Source organism: Macrobrachium rosenbergii, chromosome 46, assembly GCF_040412425.1.
Source record: "Macrobrachium rosenbergii isolate ZJJX-2024 chromosome 46, ASM4041242v1, whole genome shotgun sequence".
Taxonomy (NCBI): Eukaryota; Metazoa; Arthropoda; class Malacostraca; order Decapoda; family Palaemonidae; genus Macrobrachium; species Macrobrachium rosenbergii.
In genome coordinates this window covers 20,036,985-20,064,539 of record NC_089786.1, presented here as the reverse complement: position 1 = coordinate 20,064,539, position 27,555 = coordinate 20,036,985, and the positions used below count along the sequence as shown (strand labels likewise).

Here is a 27,555-nt window from a genome sequence, read left to right as displayed (position 1 = left end):
TATGTGTACATACATATATATATATACTGTATATATATATATTATATATATATATATATATATATATATATATATATATATATATATATATATATATATATATATTATGAAAGCTGCATTGGCTTTTTTAACTTCTCGACCTCTCGCACTTCTTTTTTTTTTTTTTTTATTGGGAATGGGGTGGGGGCGGGGACATGAAACGCTTATTATTATTCGAATCAAGTGTATCCAAAAATAGTTCAAGGAAGTCGAAAAGTTGAGAGGTCATTGTGACGATTAATATATATATATATATATATATATATATATATATATATATATATATATATATATATATATATATATATATATATATGTGTGTGTGTGTGTGTGTGTGTGTGTGTGTGTGTGTGTGTGTGTGTGTGTGTATGTGTGTGTGTGTGTGTGATAGGTTTCGGGGTATTTTTGCAAATGTGGTCGTTTTACAAAATACCCAAAGCGATGTACAGTATCCAAAATAGTTTTTTTTTATCTTTTTTTAAACAGAATGGCCATATTATTTGCAAAATATGTGACTAATCCCCTGAAAAATGACCGACCCTTTTACAAAATGGTCTAAATGGAGTCCATTATGCAGGCAAATCTGGCCCTCTCGAATGGTACCAGAGGAAGAGCGTCTTAGCAAAATAACCAGGGACTTGTAAAATTTCTAATTCCTTCGTAAACAAACTATACGGGGATTTCGGAGCTAAATGTTAAATCTGAGGACTCTTGACAACATGGCCTAATAATTAACATTATGCAAGCTTCCCCCTTGGTGGCGCAGTGCTATAATTCTCGGCTACCAGTCGATAGGGCCGGGGTTCAAATCTCGCCACTCACTGATGGCTCGGATTGCGCCACAACAAATATCCTGGCTGGGGAGTTAAACAGTGGACCTAAGCGACATGCTGGCCACGTGTTATAGACGTTGGGACCCGTCCCCCACTGGCTGTCGGCCTAAGAAACAGAAGCGGCTGCCCTATGAGCCTACAGAAGCCCAGGAGGACTTTAAATTTAAAGTATCCCCAAATCAAATACTTCGTGCTTCAGGCCCTGAAAAACCAAAAATAGCCGTCTCTTTCTTTACTCATCAACAAGATGACCATTTTACAAAACGATTTGCCCCTTGCCAAAAAGTGTGCATTAATGGCCTTTTGCAGATTAGATAAATTGATGGCACCTTTGTAAAGTCCAAAACTCTGGCCCAGTTACGAAAAACAGTGAAATGAAACAAGGGTCACTCTGCTACAAGGCTAAATGATCTGTCTGCATGCAAATCACCAAAAATGGTTCATGTGCGTAATGATGACAAATTTTGCTTTTAGCAAGATGGCCGAAACAATGAGCTTTTGCCAAATGTCCAACCCATTTGCAAAATGACCAAAATAATGACCTTTTTGCAGAATGATGAGTTCTTTCGCAAAAATTCTAAGACAGTTGACATGATAACCATAATGACAGCATATTTTGCACACAGATAAAGTTGTGTGTATTTTTTTTAGATGCAGTAAATTATTATGTTGTACTTATTCATCCTGTTTGGAATATTTCTCTCATTCAATGGAGTTCTTCATTTTTTGTCTTCCCCCGATATCACTGGATCTAAGGAAATTCGTTTGATCGATGGATCCACTTTTACCTAATCTCTAGAATCTCTTTTCTCCTCCATAAGATGAGTCTCTCTCTCTCTCTCTCTCTCTCTCTCTCTCTCTCTCTCTCTCTCTGCTTCGCAGCTTGATGGTAGCATGTCTAATTCGCAACTGGACGACCCGTGTTCAAATCACGAACCAGACGAGGAGCGAGAAATTAGGCGCGCAGTTATTGAACAGCTCTTGGGGGTCATAGGCTAGCACACTAGATGTAGGCGTTCGTTGCTCCTTCAAAATTTATACCATCAAAACGGGAAGGCCTCGACGAGGTATCTTCACCTCTCCTCATTCTCTTTCTGTAGGTCACTTTTTCTATCACTGCTGTGTTGAACTTGAAGGGGGAGAGTTCCCTCCCCCTATCACCTGGTGCAATAAAAACCGGAAGGCCAACTCTTCTCGAAATGAATCACCTTCATGATACTTTGACAATTGGGTGAGAAATACTTCTTTTGTTGGAAGATATGCGACATTTATGGGTCCTAATTTGTTGCCCGTTAAGTGCTGCCGGCGGCTGCATGAGACAAATGTAGTCCCTTCATGAGCTAGGTAAAATAATACTGGAACAAATGAATCTAAAACAATTTATAGTAATATGTAACAACAAAAAAGATCATACGCCTCAGGTAAAGTTGGTGCTGGAATGATTCAATGCTAGCGTAATATTGCAAGTATAAATATTTGTATATACATATATATATGTATATACATTTATATATATATATATATATATATATATATATATATATATATATATATATATATATATATATATTATGCATGCATAAAATTATGTAATTGACAGTTTACAAAAGTCACACTAACAAAATTAGGTTTAGCACGAAGTTAATGTATAATGAATTATTCAACATATTATTTATATTGTTTTGTGCCATACAACATGGTTATGTAACTGTAAGAACCTTGTTTTAAACAGGTTAAGAAACTTTGTTGAAAGGATGATATTAATCATTAAATTGTCTTTTACAATCTGTTAGCTTTTATACAAAAGCTAAAATAATCACCTTTAGATTTTTCTTTGATATATACTACTACTAACCATAATTATTCTTTTACTGCTCTTTCTCATTATGTTATTGATATTTCCCAAACATTCTACTTTTTTTAGTTTTCAAGGCTATGTTACAGTTGATCTTTCCTAAATACTGAGCTAACTTTGATTAACGGCAAGAAAGTGGGTCTGGTCATTTTAAGTTGGTCATTTTGGGGGGAAAGACTTTATTGTGTTTAAAACTATATGGCATTTTTTAAGAAGAGACTTTGACTGGAAGATAATGTATTTTTTATATTTACATATTCCCTTGCATTGCTTTTTTTTTAACTGTATTGTTTTCACATCTTTCCATACAGCTATGGTGGAAAAGACGGTCGCCATAGAAAAAAAGACCATAGAAATTGAGGAAAGAGGCGTTAAACTTAGACTAACAGTTGTCGACACTCCAGGTGAGTCAGAGGCAAATTGTTCGGCCATCCTACAGTTTAGGGGTTCAAATTCACTGCTCCCTTGTGTGTGTGTTTGTTTAAGTTTTCTTTTTATTTTCAGTTTCTTCTTTCGACAGACTTGTAAACATATTTGCTAAAAATAGCAGTTTATCTGCTTACAGAAGCAGAGACTGTAAAAACACAAAGGGATTAAAGCTCTGCCCGACAGGCGATTAGCATAGCGTGCCCGCAGCTGTTTGTGGAGTGAGCGCTTAGGAACCAGGAACCAGTTAGGAATCTGGCACGGGCTCTTGCTCTTCAGCAGCCACTTTTTGATAAATCTGAAAAAATGAGCAGTTTATCTGCTTACAGAAGCTGAGATTTACGATTTTCTCAAAATTCTATGGGTCCGTATCCCCTAAGGCATGTTGTTGTTTATTTACGTTCCCCCTTTATACCCTTTGTTTTTTTACAACCTCTGCTTCTGTAAGCAGATAAACTGCTCATTTTTTCACTGTTTTCCATGATTCAATAAATATTTGATAAAACTGTGTGCTGATCTTGACTTTACGTAATGCAGGGAATTTGGACCCCTAAACTGTAGGATTACCAATTGCACAAGGTTTTGCTTCACCAGTAACCTATATGGCTGAGTCGCTTTCGCAGAAATCGCCCACCTGCTGAACCAGAACCAGCGCCCTTCTGGAGATTGAGGCCTTTCCTCCTCCTCATGCCTCCGCCACTCAAATAACAAGTAAAAAATGCGCTGAAGTTTCTTCGGCGTAATCGAGTTTTCTGTCCGGTGGTGGTCTCAGCCACGGCCCATGAAACTCTTTGCCGCCACCCATGAAGCTCAGCCACGATCCGGTGGTGGCCTATGTTGTTGGTAACTGTAGCGCTGCCAGAAGTACGATTATGGCTAATTATAACCTTATATGAAATAAAAACTATTGAGGCTAGATGGCTGCAATTTGGTTTTAATGATTGGAGGGTGGATGATCAACATAGCAATTTGCAGCCCTCTAGCCTCTGTAGTTTTTAAGATCTGAGGGCGGACGGACAAAGCCTGCACAATAGTTTTCTTTAACAGAAAACTAACAAGACGCTTCCGAGGCCTCCCTCTCTGTCAGTCTAACACTTGTGAATGAAATATCCTTCACCTTTTAACCATTTCCCTTTAAAGAGGAGGTTTCAGGCCATTCCTCCGGCCAATAACAAAGAATGAATATCTTATGAAGGAAAAATTTCACTTCATCCTCTTCGTAGTCATATGTATAAGAATATCCAGCAGCACCCTGGTACCCGCAGCATGTAATGCATTATTCATCTCCATATTGTAGGGATCCTTTCCCTTTCTGGTGCCACTCACATAACAGAGCAATTCCGTGTTTTTTCTACTCTTTCTTCTTTACACCTTTGAAACATGCACCTTTTTTGTGCATCGTCAAATTACCTAAGAACACTATGATCCATCTGTTAACCAAATGGTTCATCTCACTACATCAACTTCTAACACGACGTACGAGAAGAGATCAGGGTGTGCCGAAACCACGCTTATAAAAAGCAGATCATAATGTCTGATTTAAATTTAGCTGACACTCCCTTTAAAGTAGTCCTCTTACGCCGTTCCCAGTTCCTCTGCCACGCTTGGAACGCTCCCGGGAAATTCCATTCTTTAAACACGTCAAGAACAATCAGCAATTCGTGCATGACCTCTGTAGCGTCTTTGGGAAGAAGATGAAGTTGCAGGGAGTCAAGTTCAGTAAGTAGCGGGTGGATTGGTTCCTTGCGACTTCCCATCCTTTCCTATTATAGTGAAACTGAAGCTGAAGGGTTGCCATTCTGACGCAGTGGAGAAAGTTGAGCGCGAATTGCAGATGGTGTTTAACATGCTTCCAGAACGGGGGTTCCTGGGAGTGTTCCAATTATGGCAAAAGCACCGGGAACCGCAGCCAGTTATTGATCAAGTACGGTTTTTGCTTTTAAAAGGAGTAGTACCAGAACTTATAAATCACGCCTCTTATATTATGCATGCACTTGCTCTTAACATCTGTTTTTTTTTTCAACCATTACATACGAAATCCATAAAACCGGTTGCTCAAAAGTCCCTGTATACATCTTACTTAAGCTTTCGTGGACCCTTCCTTCAATTACCGCACCCTTTACAGCTCCCACAATCCTTTTTCGCCTTATTTATAACTGTGTTCTTCTTCCAGCTTTCATGATATTGACTTTAGAATTGCAGATTGTCAACAACTTCCATCACTATCCTCCATACTGTCGTCCATTACTCCATTATCTATGGCTGCTACGTTTAACAAGCATATCATGTTTTGCCAGTATTCCTCAGAGTTCAGTGTAACATGTTAAGAAGCAAAACTCTGACCTGGGCCATAAATACACAGGCGGAAAGAATACTTTTTTCAGCCAAGACCAACTGAAAATAGCGATGGTGCTGAGAATAATCTGCTCATTTAGATTCAAGACGAAACTGTGATTGCCGATATGTGTATTTCCTTCTACCTACTGTGCCTCCATTTATTGTTGGAGAGCCGTCGTTTATCACACCTCGCAAACCAGTATTCCTTTAGGATTATTATTTTGACAATGAATAATGTTTCTTTCTGTTTCTTCTCTTTCAATTGGTGGATCAGGCTTCGGAGACGCGGTGAACTGCGAGGAAGGCTGGAAGAGCGTCGAGCGATACGTCGATGAACAGTTCAACAAATTTTTCCAGGACGAATCTGGACTCAACCGGAAGAACATCCAGGACCACAGAGTGCACTGTTGTCTCTACTTCATTCCGCCTTATGGCCATGGGTGAGTGAAATGGGGGAGGGGAAAGAAGAGGAGGAGGAGGAGGAGGAGGAGGAAACTACAATGGGAATGTGAGTCATCAGGACAACGAGGGGGTGAATGAGAATGATAATCGGGATGGGAATAGTTAGGATAAGAATGATAAAAAGTATGTAGCGCCTTAGGGGAGGGGCGTATGGTGAAGTGTTAAGAGTGACAGTGGGTGGGGGGGGGTGCAGCCATAATTCATATAATGTTTTCAGGTTTTTTTCCTTTGTTTCTTTTGAAAAGTTGTGAATGCAGAAGGACAAAAGAGAGATAGTAAAGATTCTGCAATAGACTTTTATTATATATTGGTAATATTGAGAACTTGGTAATTAATTTTTTTGCATAATTATATGTTTAAAAAATATCACAAACTCAACCCTTGTTTGTACTTCAACATTTTCTAATATATGTATTACATGACACAGGATAATATCACAAACTCACAAACTCATCCCTTTTCCGAGCTCCGACATTCTTTACTTTATGCATAAATGTGACTTAGAAAAATATCGCGAATGAAATTAATCTTCTTCTAAACATGGCATAAGAGAACATTTTCATTTCAAACTTATCTGTGATTCTTTAATATCATAACACAAAAGTATTAAGAAAAACCTAAAGGTAATCATTTCCAGGTATAAAGCTAGACTTTAATATATTATTGCATTAAAAAAAGGGAAACATACTAATTCGGTGGGGGGGGGGCGTTGTTACTAGCTGATGTTACATAATTTTCGAGGAGGGTCTGGACATGTGTTATGAGGCGTGACAAGGGGGAGGGGGGTGGTCAAAAATTACCAAAAAAAGTGTTACGTAATTTTTGAACGGCCCCCAAGGAAATGGAGCAAAACGCCAACAATAGTAGTAATGACGACAGGGAGAAGTAGCGGAAGGAAAAGAGGTAAATGAGATGGAAAGGAGAGCAGGGAGAAATACCATGATGAGAATGAGGATGACAACGAGGAGATAGAAGAGGAGAAAGAGAGAAAAAGAATAACGCTCTGTGAGGAGAAAGGGAAGGCGAAATGACAGAAAGGGCGATAATGTTTGACTGAAAGAGAGAAGTTGTTTATGAAAAAAAATTATTAGGAGAGAGAGAGAGAGAGTTAAAGTTACCATTTTTATCGTGAATGTAATATTCACAGGGAGAGAGAGAGAGAGAGAGAGAGAGAGAGAAGGTAAGCTGACAATCTATAAACATGAATGGAAGAGACAGTGAGAGTTGAGGCCATATTTCTCTCATTTTGCCAGTCAAAATGTCACTTTTGTCCGACCTTGTCCCTGTGTATTTATAGAGTAAAACCTGAAATTCCCTGCTTCCTAATACAAACCCATATTCTTATTCATGACAGACTCACTCTTCATTAATTGTGCAACATCATCATTAAGTACATGAGTAAACGGGAAGTTTCTTGAAAATAAAAATAAATTCTCATGTGAAAGTAAAATAAAATACTATGTAAATTTCAAATACAGAGTGACAGAACCTTGGAATGTAACATGCGTTTCATCAGACACAGTCTCCCTTCAGTCTCTGATATGAGCCTTGCACATACAAAGGGAACGAATCTTCGTGGCGAAAAATGTCACAGATGAAACTAAGATAAATAACACCTTCACCTAAACCAAATACAGCTAACTCTCAAAGGCTTAATTAAGGTTTCTTTTTAGTAAGAGAAGGCCCTTCATCTTGCAAAGACGCAAACTCCTCGAGCTTTCTGAGTGCAAATGATTCTCATAGTTAAAATGCTTTGATTTTATGGCTCACCTTTGTTAAAGATGATTGCTGCTTCATGCTGGATTTCATTAGTAAAATGAAAAACTACATGAATGTGCCTACTGTACCATTGAAGAAATAACCATGGGACGACTACCACATGACTCTCCACCCCAAAAGGGCAGTCTTCAGAAACTTTTACAAATTTATTGAGCATTAAACCCTGCGGAAACACCAAACATGTATGCGTGGTGTCCCCTTCTGAAATGACGACTAGAGTGTGTTACAAGACTGCATTTGGCTACTTTGCTTAAGCTGACGGCTCAGGACTGCGATAATGACACGCATTTACAAAGAATGATCATAGATACCATCATCACTGCGAAATGCTTTCTTTTCTATCACTCTAATGTACTGATCACATATTGCTTCTGCCTGGTCGTCATTATCATATTCCAACTTGTCACCAAAGTTTACCAGAATTATCATTCAATATTTTAATTGAATCCAGGTCTTTACATCACTCCACAAATTGTTTATTCAGTAGTCGAGAAGGTACTGTTATTATGCATCATTAGATTAGCTTGTAACCCATCCCTTAATCTTGCTTTTAGGGAAATTTGCTCATTGATATTGCCGGTTTGTATGCTTCGATATTACGCACTAGACTTTGTCATGCAACAGTATATTTGTATGCACATCCACGCATATACTGTGTATATATATATATATATATATATATATATATATATATATATATATATATATATATATATATATATATATATATATATATATATATATATATATATATATATATATATATATATATAATTTTATTTCTTTATATTTGTGTTTATATATATATATATATATATATATATATATATATATATATATATATATATATATATATATATATATACATACACATATATACTCTCAGTATTAGGAGCCTACTTGGAAAACTTCACTTGATGTTGAATCATATTACTCAAGCCCTCGACGTTTATATATATAACCTCATCATCAGGCTCAGATTATTGACGAAAACATAAAAATCGTTGAAAACATTGTAAAATGGATAACACAAATAAAAAGAGAATCAAATTGAAAATGCATGATGAACCCTTTTTAAACGATATATATATATATATATATATATATATATATATATATATATATATATATATATATATATATATATATATATATATATATATATATATATATATTAACTTTATCACATACACAGTTGTTCTGTGCATTAGTAGAATTCCTAAATGGACCTCAATCAAACTGGATGGTATCTAATGGAGTATGTATTCAGAGAAAGTTTTTCTGAATAAATACTTCATTAGATACCATCCAGTTTGAATGAGGTCTTTTAGTAATATATATATATATATATTATATATATATATATATTATATATATATATATATATATATATATATATTATATAATATATATATAAACACAAATATAAAGAAATAAAAAATATATATATATATATATATATATATATATATATATATATATATATATATATATATATATATATATATATAATTTATATATATATATAGATTATATAAATGTTATATATATAAAATATATATGTTAATGTGTGCGTATGTATGTAATGTATGTATGTATGTGTATGCGCGTGCGTTTGTGTGTTACTTTGGAAGCGTATTGATGTTTTCCTCGTAACTGATTTATTTCAGACTGCGTCAACTCGACGTGGAATTCATGAAGCGGTTGCACCGGAAGGTGAACATCGTGCCTGTCATAGCGAAAGCGGACACCTTAACCAAATCCGAAATTAAGAAGCTCAAGGCCAACATCCTCAATGATATTGAGGACAATAAAGTTAAGGTTGGTACGACTTACTGCGGCCATTCAGTTGTGGAGATTCTGTCTCCCTTCATCATTACAAGTCAAGTCGCCCCCAGAGGAACGTGAGACGGCTTCCCTCACTTTTAGATGCAGTCATCTGATCTGACATCAAAACATAGCGGATTCATGCTAACCTTCATAAATTGGTGTATTACTTTTATTTATTGTAGATATCAGTTCATTTCAGATCTCAAGTTTAAATATATTTCATAGTGAAGGTAATCATATCCTTATTTTGATCTTACAACCAGATGCTCCTGATTCTCCCTACTGAGCATATCTCATGAAAAATTCTACCATCTTCATCTTGCCGATGAAGCTTCCTCTGTTCAGACTTATGATTACTCAACTCACATACTCGACTGCTTCTCAAGATGAAGCACTTTGGTGCAGTTTTAGGGAATGACGTCGGATTTAGAGCAAAATCATGTAAATGTCTTCGTAATCATAATGAGATAATGGTGATGAATAGCAGGGAAACAAGTACAATCGAACTATACATATTTTTAAGTGCAACACACACACACACACACACACACACACATGATACTCGTGCAGGTATTTTTGACACACCATCTTAAATTTACTTAAATGAACAAACTGGTCAAATAAGAGAGCTCAGCTCAATGCTTTATAATAATACTGATAATGATCATCTTTATTTCCAGCACAAGGCCATATACATGGAATATACGGTATAAAGTAGAGGCACTGCGACAGATACAGACAAACTAGATACACGAGCTAAAGTTATAAAAATGATAATTGACAATATCCACACAGTTGCTGAGGTAGTATTAGGAAAATATATAATTATATTATTGGTAGTGACAGTGTTATTATTGGGAATAACAATAAAAATATTAACAAAGAGCATATTAAAAACTGATAGCAATTAAAAACAGATTGCCTGCAAACCAATTTCCTGCTAGGCACCTTAGGTGGAAAACAGAAGTCAGGTCCAGAGGGCTAAATACGAAGAAGTAAATAAAGCAAATTTCAATGATAATAATAACATTAAAGATAATGACAATAAGAAGTAAACATAAACAATAAAAAACAACACCATCAATAATAATAATAATAGTAATAAAACAATAACAATAATAATAGCAATAATTAGGAATGTAATTGCTTAGGAATGTACTGTAGCGGTTTGTTTTCCCAACAGATTTACCAGTTTCCCGAATGCGATTCAGACGAAGACGAAGATTTCAAGCAACAAGACCGCGAGCTGAAGGCCTCTATACCCTTTGCTGTGATAGGCTCAAACTGCATCATAGAAGTTGCCGGGAAGAAGATGAGAGGGCGACAGTACCCATGGGGCATTGTTGAAGGTCAGTTGTGCCGATGGTCTCTCTGTGATTATGTTGCCGAGGTTGAGGCTGGGTGTCTTAAAGCTAGATGATGTACAATATGCTGATCATTTTCGAAGAGTTGCCAAATCCTGCTATATATTAGATGTATTATGTTTAGAAAATGTTTTCGATGACTTACCTTTTGTTATTATGGTAATGTTTGTAATATTAGGCATTTTAGCAAAGATTTTCATTATTCTCTTTATTAGAAATTGCTATAATTGTTGGGTAAAATAAAAACAGATTTTATGGCAAAATATGAAAATCGAAAAACGACTTTTTTCATTATATTAGTATGAACTGCCTTGCAAAAGTTTGTTTTGCAAAGTGAAGAAGACTTTACTTTTTACTCATTTTATTCAGTAAAAAAATAACCCTCTTTGTAAAGTATTGTTCCACTCACTTAAGCAAAAACTAAAAGGATTGTGCTCTACTGAGCTGAGATCGTATTTTCAGTTTTGTTGTTGCAAAAAAGTATTGTGCTTTTATCGAAAATGGCAAAGAATGACAACTTTATTCGGAAATGGCATTGCTTTTCTGTGCACTGAATAATGAGAACTTCAGGCATCCTAATCCTCATTATACATAAATACTTCGTAGGCTGTCTAATTAGAACTAAGTCTTATATTTCTTTGATGCTTCATATACTTTTTCTGGTCCCGAATTAGATGAAGAGACAAATGAGCATTCTGTAACTGTATAGATGTCAGTATTTAATATTTATAGGCAGTAATCTTTCATGTATTTATATGTAACTGAAAAAGTAACACATGCAAATGGCTGCTTTTAATAAGTAGTGTTATCTGATATCAAATTATAATTAATACTCTGAGCTTCTTGGCGGTGCTTGCAGCTGTTATCACGTAGATGTGATGATGAAAAGCTGGCGTTACATTTGAATTCATACCAATATTTTAGTATTATAACAGAACATTTATCATTAATATTTGTCTTTTACCTGTTGTGTTTGAAAGTAAAGGTTGCTTTAACACTCTTGGACGCACATGAACGTCTTTCTTAAGCCTTCTTCTTTCTCTCCAGTGGAGAACTCTGCGCACTGCGACTTCGTGAAACTGCGCACAATGCTCATCTCAACGCACATGCAGGACATGAAAGAAGTCACACAAGACATCCATTACGAAAACTTCCGCGCTCAGTGCATCTCGCAAATGCAGGTCAGAGTATACATGATTTGTGTCTCTCGAAGTGTTTGCTATGCGGCAAATGTTTACGTACAGTATAAGCCACTAAAATTATGTCCTCTATGATAAGGAAATGACAAGGTTTGGAGTGAAGAGGTAACTATGGCGTAGCAAAAAGCAGGTTATTATGCTAGCGTTGACGTTTGTAAGCGACGCAGTTACAAGAAAGTTCTCGCTGTGATTTAGTAGCTGCCAGAAGAAAGCACCATTCTAGATTTCCCTGTTGTACAGAATACCACTTTTACCTTTGGATTTGATCATTCTTTTCCCTGCAGTTTATGCATAAAGCTGGGGTTACTTGATGTATGCAGACATTTGAATTAATGAACGGTATGGTAAGTTCCGTATATGACGCATGATTAAGTTTTCATCTGGACTGCTTTGGCGCTGCACTTGGATGCAACCGTTGCGATTCTTCTTCTGGATTAGGTGTCTCTGCGCTGAGATCATTTTGGATGTAAAGTAATTCAGAGAGATCACTATTTGGCTATATGATATTGCCCTTTGTTTAAGCCCTTTGTGCCAATATAAAACAGGTCATTTCTTAATATTTTTAGTTTTAGATTTCGCATAGAACTTAAATCTAGATCCATCGGACGTCGGAGTCGTTGTAAGTTAGGCTATGGCTTGGTTCAAGATAGTCATGTATAGGAAGTGCTGTACAAAATTCAGTGAATGTGCGAGTTGCCATACCTGATCCACCTACTGATTTGCTTGTTATAGTGTCAACGTTATGATATGGATAGTTTTTATTTATTTTTATATGCTTTGTGGATCTGTCTATTGAGATAGGGGACTGGATATAATTTTCAAGCATATTTGTTTTCTAAAGTTGTATGGGTGTTAGTAGTTTGCATAGCTCCTTTATAAATAATTTCCATATGGCTAGTGTCAGGCGTCATATGAAATCTTTGTTATCACAAAGCATGAACGACTTCTAAAAAAATAACATAAAGATAGAAAAACTCTGTGTGGAGATCAGAACAAATCTGACACAACTGACCCGAATTGCGGAGTATGTAACCAATTTGCTTATTTGTTTCTTTTCTTCTGAATTTTAGCAGGTAGCGATGAAAGAGAGAAACAAATTGAAGCGAGAGAGCGCGGCCAATTTCGACCACGTAGGAGATGCTGACAAATTGTTACAACAAAAAGATGAAGAGGTAAAGTTTAAAGATATATATATATATATATATATATATATATATATATATATATATATATATACACATACAGATGATGGCTTTGGTTCTGTTGTGCTACTGTCTTATGTATCAGTAAATCTGTCATCTTTCGTTTTGTTTCCATGAAAGATTTCTTCCCTTGTTTTCTCTGAAATTTATTCTTTCCCCTCTTTGGCTCTTTCGTGTTTTCTTTAACCCTCTATTTTTTAAGTCCTCGGCCGAAATTGTTATTTCCTCCACTGAAATTGCATGACCACGAAAATAGAAATTTTTGTCCTCCTTTATGTCTTCGTTTCATGCAACATATCAGTTATTCCATCCAAAATGTGCATATTAACGGCCATCCCTTTTCTCCAAACAAAACACTTTAATTCTAACTTTCATTTCCATATTGGCATTTTGATATGAGTCAGATTTTCTCTTTTTTTATTAGTATGCTTATGGAATATTCAAATGCAACTTGCATGGTCGAAAATATCATCCTTTCGTCCTTATTTGTCGTAGTAAAAGTAGTTACTGTTTTGGTCAAAGGTAGCTCATAATCGAAAAGTTTCGTGCTTTCATAATCTCTTGAACGAATACTTATTGCTTGTTGATTGTATTTATAGTGTAACTGATAATTCATGTATCGGAACATACCTACATTCAAACAGTCATCATCCATTGAAGTACCAGGGTGACATTGTTTTCCCTGTGCTTTGTTTAACAGTTTTGTTTCTGCGCGTTGAGTTTAAAATGACTTGTGCGATTCTCCTCAGATCCGACGCATGCAAGAAATGCTCAGCCAGATGCAGGAGAAGCTGAAGGAATCAGGGAAGGACCAGGCCTCGGCTCTTGGCCTCGAGCCAGCAGGCAAGCGGGACTCGGTGGTCAACGTTTGATGCCGCACCGCCCGAGGAATCAGTCAAGTGTTCTTTCTACCAGTGTACATGTTCAGTGTGTGATGTGGTGTCAATCACAGATATCCTTGTGGACCATAACTTTAAACCCGGTGCTTTATTAGTGACATTGCCAGTAATGTATTATCATCATCATCATTATTACTACCATTATTATTTCAATTTTTTTCTATTTCCTTTTCTGTTGAAACCTTCCATTAGGTGTGAACTAACACAACGGAATATATCTCCGCGAATCTTTGTGATTAGGCAGCAGTCACTGACAAACGTTTCCACGTTCGTGTATTGAAAAGGTGGTGTATTTATATAAATAATATATGGTGAAATTAAAGAAATGCTTCAGTGAGACCAAATGATGCCTGTACATTGATAAAGTCGTACGCATACAAACCTTGTCTCATCGTGCACATATCACATTTGATATACCAGTGCTCATTCCATCATCCATTTTTCCTTTTGAAATTTCATGAAAGCTCCAGTGTTTTCTCACCGCATAACTGTATATCATAGGGACGCGCTCTGGATGACTACTTTTTGTTATCTATGTAGATAATTTCGGAAGCCTTGTGTACAGGGAAGTGTTGGCCTCTCTGTTTGTAATATCGAAGTGTTGGGTAATTGCTCAAATTTGCTTTGATGTTGTGAGCTCCATCCTCCCACCTTGGTTTTTCTTCTTCTTGTACTGTGGTCATCATATCTGTGCTCCCAGGTGTGTGGTCTTCCCTCCTGAGCGTGCCGTTTGGGCTTATGAAACCTACATTTTGGTTGTTAGTGCCACGTGCTTTGAGTTTTGGAGTTTGACCCTTGGGAATTTAAGGACTCGCCCTTGGGCTTTTGGGGCATTAAAAGAGACATATCGATGGACTTATGATAAATAATTCACCCTTGAGCTAAGTCTCAGCCTTGGATTTTTTATGATCCCCTCGTGGGCAGTCTAACCTTTGGGCTTCAGGGGCTCAGTTTTAGCCTTTTACGACCTCTCCCTTCGTAGAATTTAAGATCTCACTGTGTACTGAGCTTTTAAAGACCCTTCTAGGGCTGGCAAGGACTCTAAGACCTCGCCAATTACTTTTTAAAACCTCATGAGAGTGCTTGTCAAGACCTCAACTTAGAGCTTGTAACCCTTGCTTCACCACCTTCGTTTGTGTGCAAGTGTGGGTGTGTGTGTTGCGTAATGGGTGTTGGACGCTTGGTCTATGAAAACGAATTGCATGTTCGTCATTGTACGTGTTTTGAATAAGAGATACAATTGTTTCAATATTTTCTTTTGTCACAAGCCATTGGTGGTTTTATTAGATTAAGCTGGCCTTATGACAGCACGGGCCCTTGCTTGAAGGTTGCCCATAGGTGTGGTTAAGGTGTGAAAGGTAATATGAGGTCTGGTGTGGATCTCCGAACTCTGGTTTGGTCACAGAAATGAAACATGCAGTTAATTATATGAAACTGAATCATTATCTTTAATATATCTGCATACGGCTACATTTCTGTCTGATTTCCGCTGTTATTATATTAGAATTTTATGAAGCTAAGCTATCAGTATTTTGTTCTTTGAAATTTTTTTTTCAAATTTCTTAGCCTTTTTTCAAAGACAAACGTCTTTTTGTAAAGATCTGTTATTTATCAAAAATGTTTGTTAACAATTCTTTAAAGCATCTTAAATGATATTTTGTCACCTTTGATTTAGTGTCTCCTTAGTTACTGTAAAGTATATCAGTTGAACCTTCAAGTTTTATAGTTAGGGAAATATGCAGTAATTAATTCCACTGTTTGACTCAAACAAAAATGAAGAAACAAGACCTTTACCATGTCAAAAAATTCAGTCTCGATCGGTACATAAAGTGACAAGAAAGCCTTGGCATAACTGACAAACAGTTTCCTACAATTTACTGCATCTAAAGAAACATTTCATCAGAATCACAAATTCCATGACATTTTATTTCTGATACTTTCATCAAAGAAAATCAAACTAGCAAGTGGAGAGGCTTTGGTATATTTTCTGCACAAACAATAATGTCAGAAACTGGTGATATTTCTGACTGTTGTAATTGGCACAGAGGTATTTTATTTTCTCTTATGGATAGAAATACGTATGGTTATTGTAAATAGCACTTTGAAATACTCAAAGAAAGACTAACTAGGAACTCTGATACTCTGATGTTATCTTTCTAGGAATAGAAAAAGTGAAAGAAAATCAGTGTAAGCATTAATCAATGATTGATAAAAGGGTTTTGTTTATTAACAAACGTATGTTTACAGAAGAGAAATGGAAATTGTGTGAATATGTCAGTTGTAACTGCAGTCTCTATAAACAAGACAGCCATCTTTAAAAAGTGACAGCATTTCCTACTTAACATTTGGCATCTTTATGGAGAGATGTGAATTTTGTTTCTCTTAAGTGCTGTTTATTTAAAATTTGCTGTAAATGAATAATTAAAGAAAAATGTTTTTGAAACGCCCTAAAATTTTTGTATAAATTTACTTATCATGTCATCGTGAGAGAAATTATTCACAATGGGTAATTTAATATGAATATGGCTAAATAATTTTAACCCTTCATGTAATGTAGAATGCACTGAGGAGGATTGTTAATTAATGGCCAACTGGAAAAAAATCTAATATGTGCTTGACCCAGTCGAATGCCGCAGCTCTTGAAGAGGTTATGGGAGCCCGCAATGAAGGTGAGGAACAGCACAGCTCCAGACCATTAGGAATAGCAAGCGATTTGTGAAAGCAGCTGGAAAACCAATCATGGAAGGACTGACCAGAAAATATGATATCATTTTAAAGGAGAAAGAGACCAAAAAAGCGAAAAAGAGTATTGCATAAAAAAATATAAGGTAAAAAGGATGCCCTGCAGTGTTTCATGAAAAGTGCAGTGCAGTGTGTTGGTGCATGTTACGAAAGTATGGGAGGTACTGAATGAAAGACTAAGAAGAACGTGCGAAATCGGCCTTATGGCCTTGACTTTGGAGTTGAGGAAATTTACGACAGAGACCGTCTTTATTATATAACAACTACATGAGAAGATTCACGTGAATAGGAACCAATGTATATCTTATTTTTGTAGTTCTAATGAACGCAATTGACATAATAGCAATACAGGCAATTACATGCCCATTATGAAAGCTGAAAATACAGGAAATATTCACAAAGCAAGTCACAGAGCTCTAATACAGGACAAGATCTTGAGTAAAGAGAGTGGAGGTATGTCAAATTGATTTACAATAAATGTTTCTGTTCAGCACTGAGTCATCTCGTTGATCAAAATAAAAGAAAACAAAGGAGTGCAGAAAATGAAGCCCTTGGGATCTGTAGTATGCAGAAGACCTGTGGTGACGGAATCAAAGGTGGAGGGAGGTCTGTAAAAGTCAGGAACATGTATTTTTGAAAACCAGGGTAAGCAAAACTAGATCTATGGTAACTGGAAAGCAAGCAAAGGAGAAAGTCAAGAAAGGCATTACATGGATGTTGCTGGAGAAGTGTACTGGTGTATGCAGTATTATGTAGCAAATGTAATAGATCATGTTTCAGAAGGCCGGGATTACAATATGTACTTGGAGTCAGTGATTTACAATGCCCAAAATCTATAAGAAAAGGAGGAGGGGAACCATGGTGGAAGGGAAACCTTAGGAGAGAGATTGGTAGACTAGCCCCTGAGTAAACAAGAAAAAACTAGAGGTTTTAGAGCTGTTTGACTAAGAAAGGCTGAGATTCAAGGCTTGAGGGCACTGAGATGATCATATGAGGAATGAAGCAGTTGTTGAAAAACTTGGTGTCTAAGGCTGAAAACAGACTGGAATGGTTCTGGCATGCGAGGAAATGGAGAAGGCCAATCTCTGAGAAAAGTGTAAACATGGAGGTTGCAAGACGAGACCATTATGAATGCGCAGAAAATGGAAGGAAATAGATAAAGACAAACCAGTTGGGAATTCCGGCAGAAAGTGGCCATGACAGAAGTGAGTGGAGAGAATTCACTACATCTGCTGCCCCATAAAGGGAAAATCTGGCATAAAAACGTTAATAATAATGAAGATGATGAGGAACCTAGAGACAGCCTGAATGTCACAATTATGAAATGAATAAGGAGAAAGGCTACAGCGTAGTTGTCGGTCGAATGTACAGAAGCCCTCTTGCAACTATCATCATATAATGGGGGATACTTGAATTAGCTTACATTAATAATACTTTTCGTTAGTCTGTTTGATGGGAACGTATCCCTGACAGGAGACTTCCCAAATTGAATCTCCAGAGAATACAAGAAATTTATCAGTTGAAACTGGATTTTACATATTATGTTGTAATGAATGTGTCTGCTCTTTGTTCATGCGCTCTGTAAGAGTTACAGTATTAATATTCAATTAGCTGACTACTAATCATGTGGATGAAAATAAAGACATTCATAATTAAATGACATGTTAGTATTTTGATGGTAAAAACCAACATTAATCTACCTAGAGTCATTAAATACCGTAAGCTTTTGTAATATCTGAAAGATAATACAGAGACATACAGTATGTTTATTCACGGCATTCTTTGTCATTTAAACAAAAGAAAAAGGGAGACTTTGTATGTTACTTAACTATGGACTCAAAATATTAGTTATCAATTATAGCGTTTAGCAATTCACTGTTTCATTATGAAATCTGTTCCATGATGCTTTCTCACATTTCATCCAATTTCATTGTAAAAGTATGCTTGAATCAAAACAGTATTGAGAAATACAAATAATTACCCAGTATTCTTCTCACACGAAGTAATTCTTCTTGGTTAAGCGTCTATATGTAGATTGCGATATTGTTTCGTAAAATTTCATAGAAAATTACAAAACAAATGAAAAGAAGAAGGAACTGGGAAAGTCCAAGTAAAATGTAGATTCTGTCAGTTATTCTTTTTTTCTTTGTAATTCATCTTTAGTAACTTTATGCTCTGCATGGTCACAGTGGTTTAATTTTTCTGTGCAGGAAAAATGACTCTCGTAACACTAGCCTATAATGAGAACCAAAAAATGATCAGAATAATATCACGTCGCCCACGACAGACATGGAATGTGCATTGCTGTGGGTGTGTATCTCCCAAATACATACATGCGTGTACGAGAGTGGTTAGACTTTTTTTCTTGTTTTGAGGATGGAGTCCCTGAAGAAATTATTTCCACCCTTCTGGTTTCTTCAGGCATATTCTAGCCATTGCACAAAGAGCACTCACTTGAATGTTATATTGAGAGGACAGCATAGGATCCCCTCAATGGATCTTGTCGTAGTGTACCTTTTAACTAGAGCCTACAAAAGTGTTGTTCTAGAAGTCTGATTTAGATTTTGAACCTGAGTGATTTTGTAAAAATTATCGATATGATTAACATGATTTTTCTTTGTACGAGACTTTATTTTCCATAGAATGCTGTTAGACTAAATTAAAAAGATATTCATGATTAACCTTGTTCATCCTTTGAACGTAAGACTGGCAATTCTTAAGAGGGAGAAAACTTTAAAAAGTGTTTGGGGTGCAGGGTTGGAGGGGAAATGGCTACAATTCATGTGTGGGCCAAGAGAGCGACACTTGTGTAAAGTAGTGAATCATTTGATTCTTGACTGAACAAAAATGGTTTGTTCGACCAAAAGTAGGAAGATCAGTGAATGGTATGAAAGACTGCATTTCATGCAATATTTAAGATCTCCTGAGCTACTCATGTCCCAACTTTAAATACTCGTTGCAGATCAAGTTGAAAATAAGCAAGGGTCTGTTAATAAGTTGTTGACATAAAAAAAATTTCTAAACCCTAAAACATTAACATTTGTGAACGCAGTTTGTGAATGTTGTGCTTAAACTGCATAAAATGTCGTATGGTTTATTAATGTAAATTTTAATATTTTAATCCCAATATACGAGGTATTTTCAAAACCACCTGTCAGTGAGTCCTTTCCAGGGATGAACTGCAGCAAATTTTGTTTCCCTCAATACCTTCACGAAAACTGTCATCCCATAAACCCTAAAATAGGTTCGAATAGAGAATACTGAATATGGAATCTGCAGCGCTAGGTCTTAAGAAGACCGGTCACATTGTACTATAATTGTTTTATATAGTTATGTAATGATATGTGTGATGTTTTATTCTGGAACCACAGTCTGAATGAAATTCAGGCTTCTTCCTCTTTTATTTTATTTTAGTCAGAAAAGCACCCTCACTGCCGTATCATTTAACAAAATTCCTTTGTCAAAATATCATTGTCCAGGGTTTATACATAGTGAGAATGGTTTTTACACTTTAGCATACCTTTTATACTGACATTTCCCAAACATTGTTCGTGAAGCTGTATGTGGTTTTATCCCATGACTCTGAAAACTTCCGTCTTCAAACAAAAGCATATCCATAGTTCTGTGTCGTCATTTCGAGTCAGTGGATGTAAGCAAGGCTGTACAAACAATCATATGGACTGAGTTGCTTATTTTCGTGATTCTTGTTATCACACACTGGCTTTCTGCAATAGATTTGGAAATTTTTAATCTTTCTTTTTTTCAAATTCTGCATTTCTGGCGATGAGCTTCTCTGTTGCGCAGAAAATATCATTAATAGCATTAAAAGCTGCTGAACTGCAGTACATCACTGTCCTCCTGTGCTGAAATTGCCCCTTGCTTCGTTCTCCTATTGACTCATCTGTTGTCATGGGGTTTTGCACATGTATGGCACAGAATTAGCTCTGCACAAGAGAAAGAAATTAAAATATACGCAATGACTTCTTGTGGTCAGATGGAAGTCACCAGTCGAAGGTCTCATCTGAATGGAGAAAATAAGAGATCTGGCGAGCTGTCTGTCCAAGAGCAAGTCATTTGTACTCAAGGTATTAGTCCAAGTCCACATTCCTTAATTTAGGTTAGGGAGAAGCAATGTAGTGTGAGGAAATTTATGTTCATAGCTTTAATGACTTTCCTATTTTCTCCCACTCCACCCAACCAATCTGACTGTATTATTTATATGAGGATCAAATTCTACTCATTTATATTGATTAATAATAAAATGCACCAAAAAGGACTTCTCTTATTTCCCTTCAACAGTACGAAATACGGGAGAAGCCAGACTTTTCAGTATGTTGTAGTGTCTGGCAAAATGGCGACCAATTTATTCCTCCTTTGCCATAAACTTTCAATAGGTAGAATTGCATTTTCGTAACAGTTAACGTTTTTGATTCCTGGCGAAGTTCAGACAATAGAATAGCCCTTTGTTGGCCGACTCGGCAGAGCTTTAGACTGTCATTCGATGGGCCGGAGTTCAATTCCCGCGGCCGGCTGATAAAGAGTTAGAGGAATTTATTTCTGGTGATAGAAATTAATTTCTCGCTATAATGTGGTTCGGATTCCACAATAAGCTGTAGGTCCCGTTGCTAAGTAACCAAATGGTTCTTAGCCACGTAAAATAAGTCTAATCCTTCGGGCCAGCCCTAGGAGAGCTGTTAATCAGCTCAGTGGTCTGGTAAAACGAAGGTATACTTACTTCAGGCAATAGAATATGAAGAAAAATTGAGAAAATTCTTCAGATTTAACGGTAGTGACTTCATCATGGGTCGTATTAGGGTTCCACCTCAATCAGTAGGCTTAAGGGTGCGTCCTTTAAGCCTATAGGGATAGAAGTTAAAGACTTATTGATAGTCCTAACCAGTGCTTCATAAGATTATCCAGCAATTATCAAAGACTCGGTCTCCAGTTCCAACTTGTTTGTAACAACGATGCGATAAGTTACCTAGCCTACGTGTTTTTAGGACATACTTTGCACCCTTAGAAATACATTAAAATTCGCTGTCACTGAAGTGGGGAAATACTGTAATACATGGGTTCAAGTTTTTGCTGATTCACACGGGGTGTTATTATTATTTGTTTTTAATCAGGCAGTCCTCCGTATAACTCCTGAAAAATAACATCCTCAAGTGTAGTTTAAAGCAACTGTCGCCTGTTGATACCTCTCTAGGTTGTTTTCAAAGATATCTCGATGCATGGATATACAGATCAACGTGGGTCCCTCCAGTCTCTGATGACTTAGCGTGACCTAAGACTGTTGATTAATATAATTAATATGCTGCTATAATGGATTTTTATTTAGCAAAACCATGGACATTTAATACTAGTTAAAGTTATTAATTTGATAAAGAATGATAAATAATGCACACAAAAAAAGCATAGGGACATCAGTTTATTGCAATTATAAAAATCAGTAATTTTTTGGTTTCTTTTGTTGTGCCGACGTGCAGCAAAAGAAATGCCAACTGTGGGGCCTATGGTTAAGGTTAAGGGTTTTCTTCATGACTTAAAATCGATGCCTAACCAAAATGGAATCTACAAGAGATCTTGGGCCACACACCATATTAAGTATACAGTAGGTATACATAAGAGCATAGATGACTGAGCACAAATTAAAGTAACTAAGATATTGAAAAGGAGACTTTTGCACACAAACAGGAATTAAAGGGAATTAATACAAATCTATTTAAAAGAGCTATAGTATATATATACGCACCATAACTGACTCGTATGAAGGAGACAGCCCAATGGAGCAGAAGACCTGAACATAAATAATGGATGCCTCCTTTTAATGGAATTGGATTTGATTAACAAAGCTTGGCCTGAGGGACACTGTGCTCGGGCTCTCTTCTGTTATGCAAAATATATAAACTCGTCGAAATTTATATAATTTTTAAGCGCTTTTCCAACACAGCTGACGAGTCCGTTGCATGTATAGCTACAGGGTAATGGCCACAGGATACCTATGATTTTGAGTCTCCGTTATAATTACTTATATAATGTCCTCCTCTCTCATTTCAACGAAAAACAAATTTTCATTCGTGGGAAATGATTGTTAAGTTGCCATATAAGAGGGAATGGTTTGCAGTTCTGTCAGTTTCCATAGAAAGGAGGAAGCGAAAGAATGATTCCAAATGAAATGGTTAACATGAATATTTCCTGCTGGGTAATATACAGTCATCATAAATAGCTATCCTCAGAGCAGTCATTAATCATGTAGTAGAATTTCATGCCACAATAGGAACAGACATTGATCCCGTGTTATTTACCAACAAAATTTCAAGTTACCCTCGGGCTGTGACATTGTGACGTCAACAGCGGCCTGTGCGTTCACTGAAAAGCCTTATGTATTGTTTTGTGGAATTCGTTCTTACTATTCAAATGACAAATCTCAGAATATATCTAGATAATTTATAAGTTTATATAGATGATTTCAATTTAAATTAATTAAAATTAATTATAAATTTAACTTAGTATTATTTAAAGCAAAGATACAAGAAAAATTGAAACAAATCAAATATTTTTTGTACCGAACATTACCAGAGAGTTTCATCCTCCAGAAATGTGTGTATGAATTTAGCCATTTCAACTTTAAGGCCGCATGAAATTAGTGTAACATCCCTACATCTGGTACCCTCCCGCTGACTGTCAACGTAAGTAAATAATTTAAATCTGTAGTGTGTTTGACAGCATTTCCTCCTGCCGGTTAGAATGAAAGACGCACATGAGTTGAGAGTTTTATGGAACTTGCAATACCCCTCCGAAATATCAGGAATATCCGGTAACTGGGTCCAGCCATCTCGCTTTGCCAATTGCACCATAGTGTCCAATAGGCTAAGGCTGTCCTTAGTCCAATGGTCTAGCGCAAACAGTTTCCCCAGTAGAGTAGCGTAGCCTAATTTTGCTTCCATTATGTAAACTGTGGTAAAATTTTGCGGTAGAATTAAGCAAGGGCTCCGCATCGGGTATTAGCCTACTTTGGAAATTGATTTTTTCATATAGTATTTTGATTGCTTAGCCTATTAAGAATTTACCGTTATTTTTTGTCGGTCGACTGTAATTGACCTGTAATTAACTTCGAGTTGTAGGTTGGCCATCCTTGTAATGCTATCACGCATGTGCAATGTTATGGGGGGCTTTTGGTAAAAAGTGATTTCTTTCACCTGGGGGTTTGGGGAGTTCCACTCCCGACTAAGCAACACGGCCTGCTGGGTTAGGTTAGGTTAGGCCTAGGGTACTTTAGGTTAGTATAGTTCCTTTTATAATAGGTTTCCTTAGCCAATCCCTTCTTAAACATATGGCTTCCTAATGACTTACGAATGCGTGGAACCGTTCCATAACTACAAGAAGGCGGTCCGGCCTTTCTCCCATTGTTTCCAAACCCCATGTTCCCAAAGGGTCCCTAACCATGTTGGGTAGATATTAGGTTAATAATAATTGACCAACAATAAACACTACCACCTCCTTCATCAGCAACACTAAAAGTATAGGAAAACTCAATTTCCATGGTAGTAGTCCGTGCAGAGCCCTTACTTAGGAATACCAGTTTACTTTAAACCCGTAGTGCATTTTGAATTAAAAATATTTTTCCTTTGTTGTAACCCTTATGCCCCGGAGGTCGTAATTTTTTGTTGCAGTCAGAAGACAGAGGTAAAATAGTGTATGTGGAAGAAAACAAAATTTTGTTTGCTCCTTTGTTCATAAATTATTTTGGTAGAACTAAAGTATAACTCCATAAGGCTTATTACCATGGAAATTGAGTTTTTCTATAGTATTTTGGTTGCTTATCAAGAACTGACCATTATTTTTTGGTGATCAACTGTAATTAACCTCAGCACTGATATGTTATTGTATGCTGGCCATCCTGGAAAGTTATTGCACATGCGCAGTGTTATAGGGGAACTTTTGGTAAAGAGTGGAGGTTCCTTCACCCCGGAAGGTCTCCGCCCCACAGTCAGGTAACACAGCCTACTAGGTTAGGTTAGGTTAGTATAGTTCCTTTTATAATAGGTTTCCTTAGCTAGTCCCTTCTCGAACATATGGCTCCCATATGGCTTGCATGTGCTTGGAATCATTCCAAGGTGGCCATCCAAACAATAACATGTCTGTTCTCTCTCCCAGTGTTTTACCTCGTCCAAAAGCCCCCGCTCTCAAAGGGTCTGCAGTAGAGATGTGAGGTTAATAATAATTGACTGCCAATAAACAACACCACCGCCTTCATCAGCAACACTAAAAGTATAGGAAAACTCAATTTCCAAGGCAATACACTAAGCTATGCAGAGTTATCCTATAGTTTTACCATTATTTTTTCCATATAACTGTATAATTACATATAAAAATAAAGCTAAAGACCTAAGGTGTATGGTGGTAGTAGGCTTATTGAAACTCAAGAAACATCCAAATATAAGACCATAATTATTAAACAAAAACATTTTGCAAATAAGCAAAAAATTAAGAAAATGAACATGAGATTACTTTCACTGCTCCCACTCAGAATGATCTGAAATGATTTTATTTGACAAAAATGGTCGTATTCAAGTGTGTACACTATTATTGGAGTAGACTTTCAGCTTGCAACGGTATTTTACATGTCAAAAGCAAAATCTTTCTGTCACCTCTTGGACATATCCTAAAAAAAAAATCATACCTCAGAAATAAATAAACAAAGCTATATATGTGTTCATTTTATGATGTAAGCTGTTTACATTAGAAAAAAGATTGTTTCATTATTACATCATCATGCAGTTTGTATAAAACGATGGAAAAAAAACTTTCAAAGATCGTATTCTTCCCCCTGAGGAATGTAGCCTAAACAAACCCCTGATGAATGTAAACAAACAAAGCCTAAGCTGGAACAGAAAACAAAAGTTTACTGTACACATGAAGAGAGGAAATCTCAAAGCAATAAATCCACTCGGTCTATTCTTCGTAGGCTATATTCATTAATTTATTCACAGCATATTAAGTACGCGTTCAAACCACTTTGTTAACAAAATAACATTAAACACAACACGCAAACCCTACACAAACTTTTGTCACACCTGTCTACAGATTTACGCAAACAAAAGGCTACTTCCTTCTCGTCCAGAAGAAAATTGAAACGCGATTGGCTGACTGGTTGCCATAGAAACTTATTAGCCAATGGCAGCCTTCCACTTCTGTTTGAAAATACATCACTGCCAGATGTAACATTAGGTAAAAGGCTGGAAAAAGTTGGATTGCTACGATTGTGGCAGTTCGACTTCTGCCAGCAAAATCTCGATCATGCTGCTTTGGGGCATGGGTTAATGTGTGTATTGAACATTCTTGATGTTTGTATATCCTAGTTAGCAAATGACCTAGTCTAACCTATCTTATGGTACCAGGTCCTTACCTTAGTGCACGGTAATAGTCTGAAAGCAATCCATAGAACTACCTTAATCTAAATTAGAACTCTCAGTGAAATTAATGCCCTTATATTCCACTTTCCCATTGTGGCCCCCCAATTTGTAGAATGTAAGGGTGGGGTCCACTATAGCCTATATCTCTTTAAGTACTAGGTTGCTACAAAACTAATGCTAGAAACATTCGAGCCACACATTAAAACATAGGCGAATTGTATGTTCGAGTCCAAATTGCAATTATAGTTTACCATAAAATCAAAGCATTTTTACTACCAGCACTGCATAGCATTATTGGCATGTGTTATCCGTTTATGACTACAGTATTTGTTCATACACAGATACAACCTTTGGTCTTTACATAGGATTTAGCTCACAGACCCAAGCTGCAATGGCTGTTTAACTCTTAGACAAGGTTGTAAACTACCAATGCTAAAGGGAGAAGCCCTGCCCACTCATCGGTTTGCACTCCACTTTGCTTTCGGCTGCCATCGTATGAAGACATCTGTGCTTCTCTGCCTGACTGCCGTTTGCTTTCTTTTGCTTGGTTTTTTGTTTATATATTTTTGTGTGATTGTTATTTGTTTTTATTTATGCACCTATATATGTATATATACTGTATACTTATATATATATATATATATATATATATATATATATATATATATATATATATATATATATATATATATATATATATATATATATATGTATATATATATATATATATATATATATACATATATACATACATACATACATACATACATACATACATACATACATACATACATACACAGTGCTCCCCTATTCTTACCCAGGGATAGAACCTATTGCAGAAATGCAAAAATTCCCTCCAAAAATGCTTATAGCTGGCTTATAACTGCCAAATACCTTGTCATAAGTGACTACCCTGTCTATAATCTTAGATAGATTAATAGATGTAATTCATCCCTCTAGCAAGGGGAGAGAGGGCCTGATGATAAACAAACCAGTTGGTTACCTCTAGTTTTATTGTCTGATGCCCTGGGTTTATCCAAGCCTTTTTCGAAGCAATGTGGCTACACACACATTAATGCAAAAGGTCCAGAAGTCTGATAGTTGAACACACAGTTGTTCACACTTTTGTTCAACATGCCAGAGGCATGGTCTCCTTCCTTTACTCTTATGAC

General features: G+C 36.4%; 2 protein-coding genes across 18 annotated transcripts in view; both read left to right on the top strand.

Annotated features, from left to right (window-relative positions):
• The window catches only part of Sep4 (septin 4), a 169,082-nt gene extending 154,869 nt beyond the window's left edge, over nucleotides 1-14,213 (top strand). For 8 of the 15 annotated variants that reach the window (XM_067089645.1, XM_067089640.1, XM_067089633.1 and 5 more), the window contains 7 exons: nucleotides 3,039-3,131; nucleotides 5,765-5,930; nucleotides 9,402-9,552; nucleotides 10,745-10,910; nucleotides 11,973-12,106; nucleotides 13,195-13,296; nucleotides 14,076-14,213. In XM_067089645.1, the coding sequence (XP_066945746.1) occupies nucleotides 3,039-3,131; nucleotides 5,765-5,930; nucleotides 9,402-9,552; nucleotides 10,745-10,910; nucleotides 11,973-12,106; nucleotides 13,195-13,296; nucleotides 14,076-14,198 (935 nt within the window). In that variant the 3' untranslated portion in view covers nucleotides 14,199-14,213. Of the gene's footprint in view, nucleotides 1-3,038; nucleotides 3,132-5,764; nucleotides 5,931-9,401; nucleotides 9,553-10,744; nucleotides 10,911-11,972; nucleotides 12,230-13,194; nucleotides 13,297-14,075 lie in introns of those variants that run through there. The other 7 variants (XM_067089644.1, XM_067089636.1, XM_067089641.1 and 4 more) reach the window with 2 other exon arrangements.
• eIF2D (eukaryotic translation initiation factor 2D) overlaps nucleotides 14,198-27,555 on the top strand; it is a 192,550-nt gene continuing 179,192 nt past the window's right edge. The window contains exon 1 of one of the 3 annotated variants that reach the window (XM_067089626.1): nucleotides 14,198-14,331. The gene's annotated coding sequence lies outside the window, so the exon portion shown is untranslated. Of the gene's footprint in view, nucleotides 14,332-23,356; nucleotides 23,785-27,555 lie in introns of those variants that run through there. The other 2 variants (XM_067089625.1, XM_067089628.1) reach the window with 2 other exon arrangements.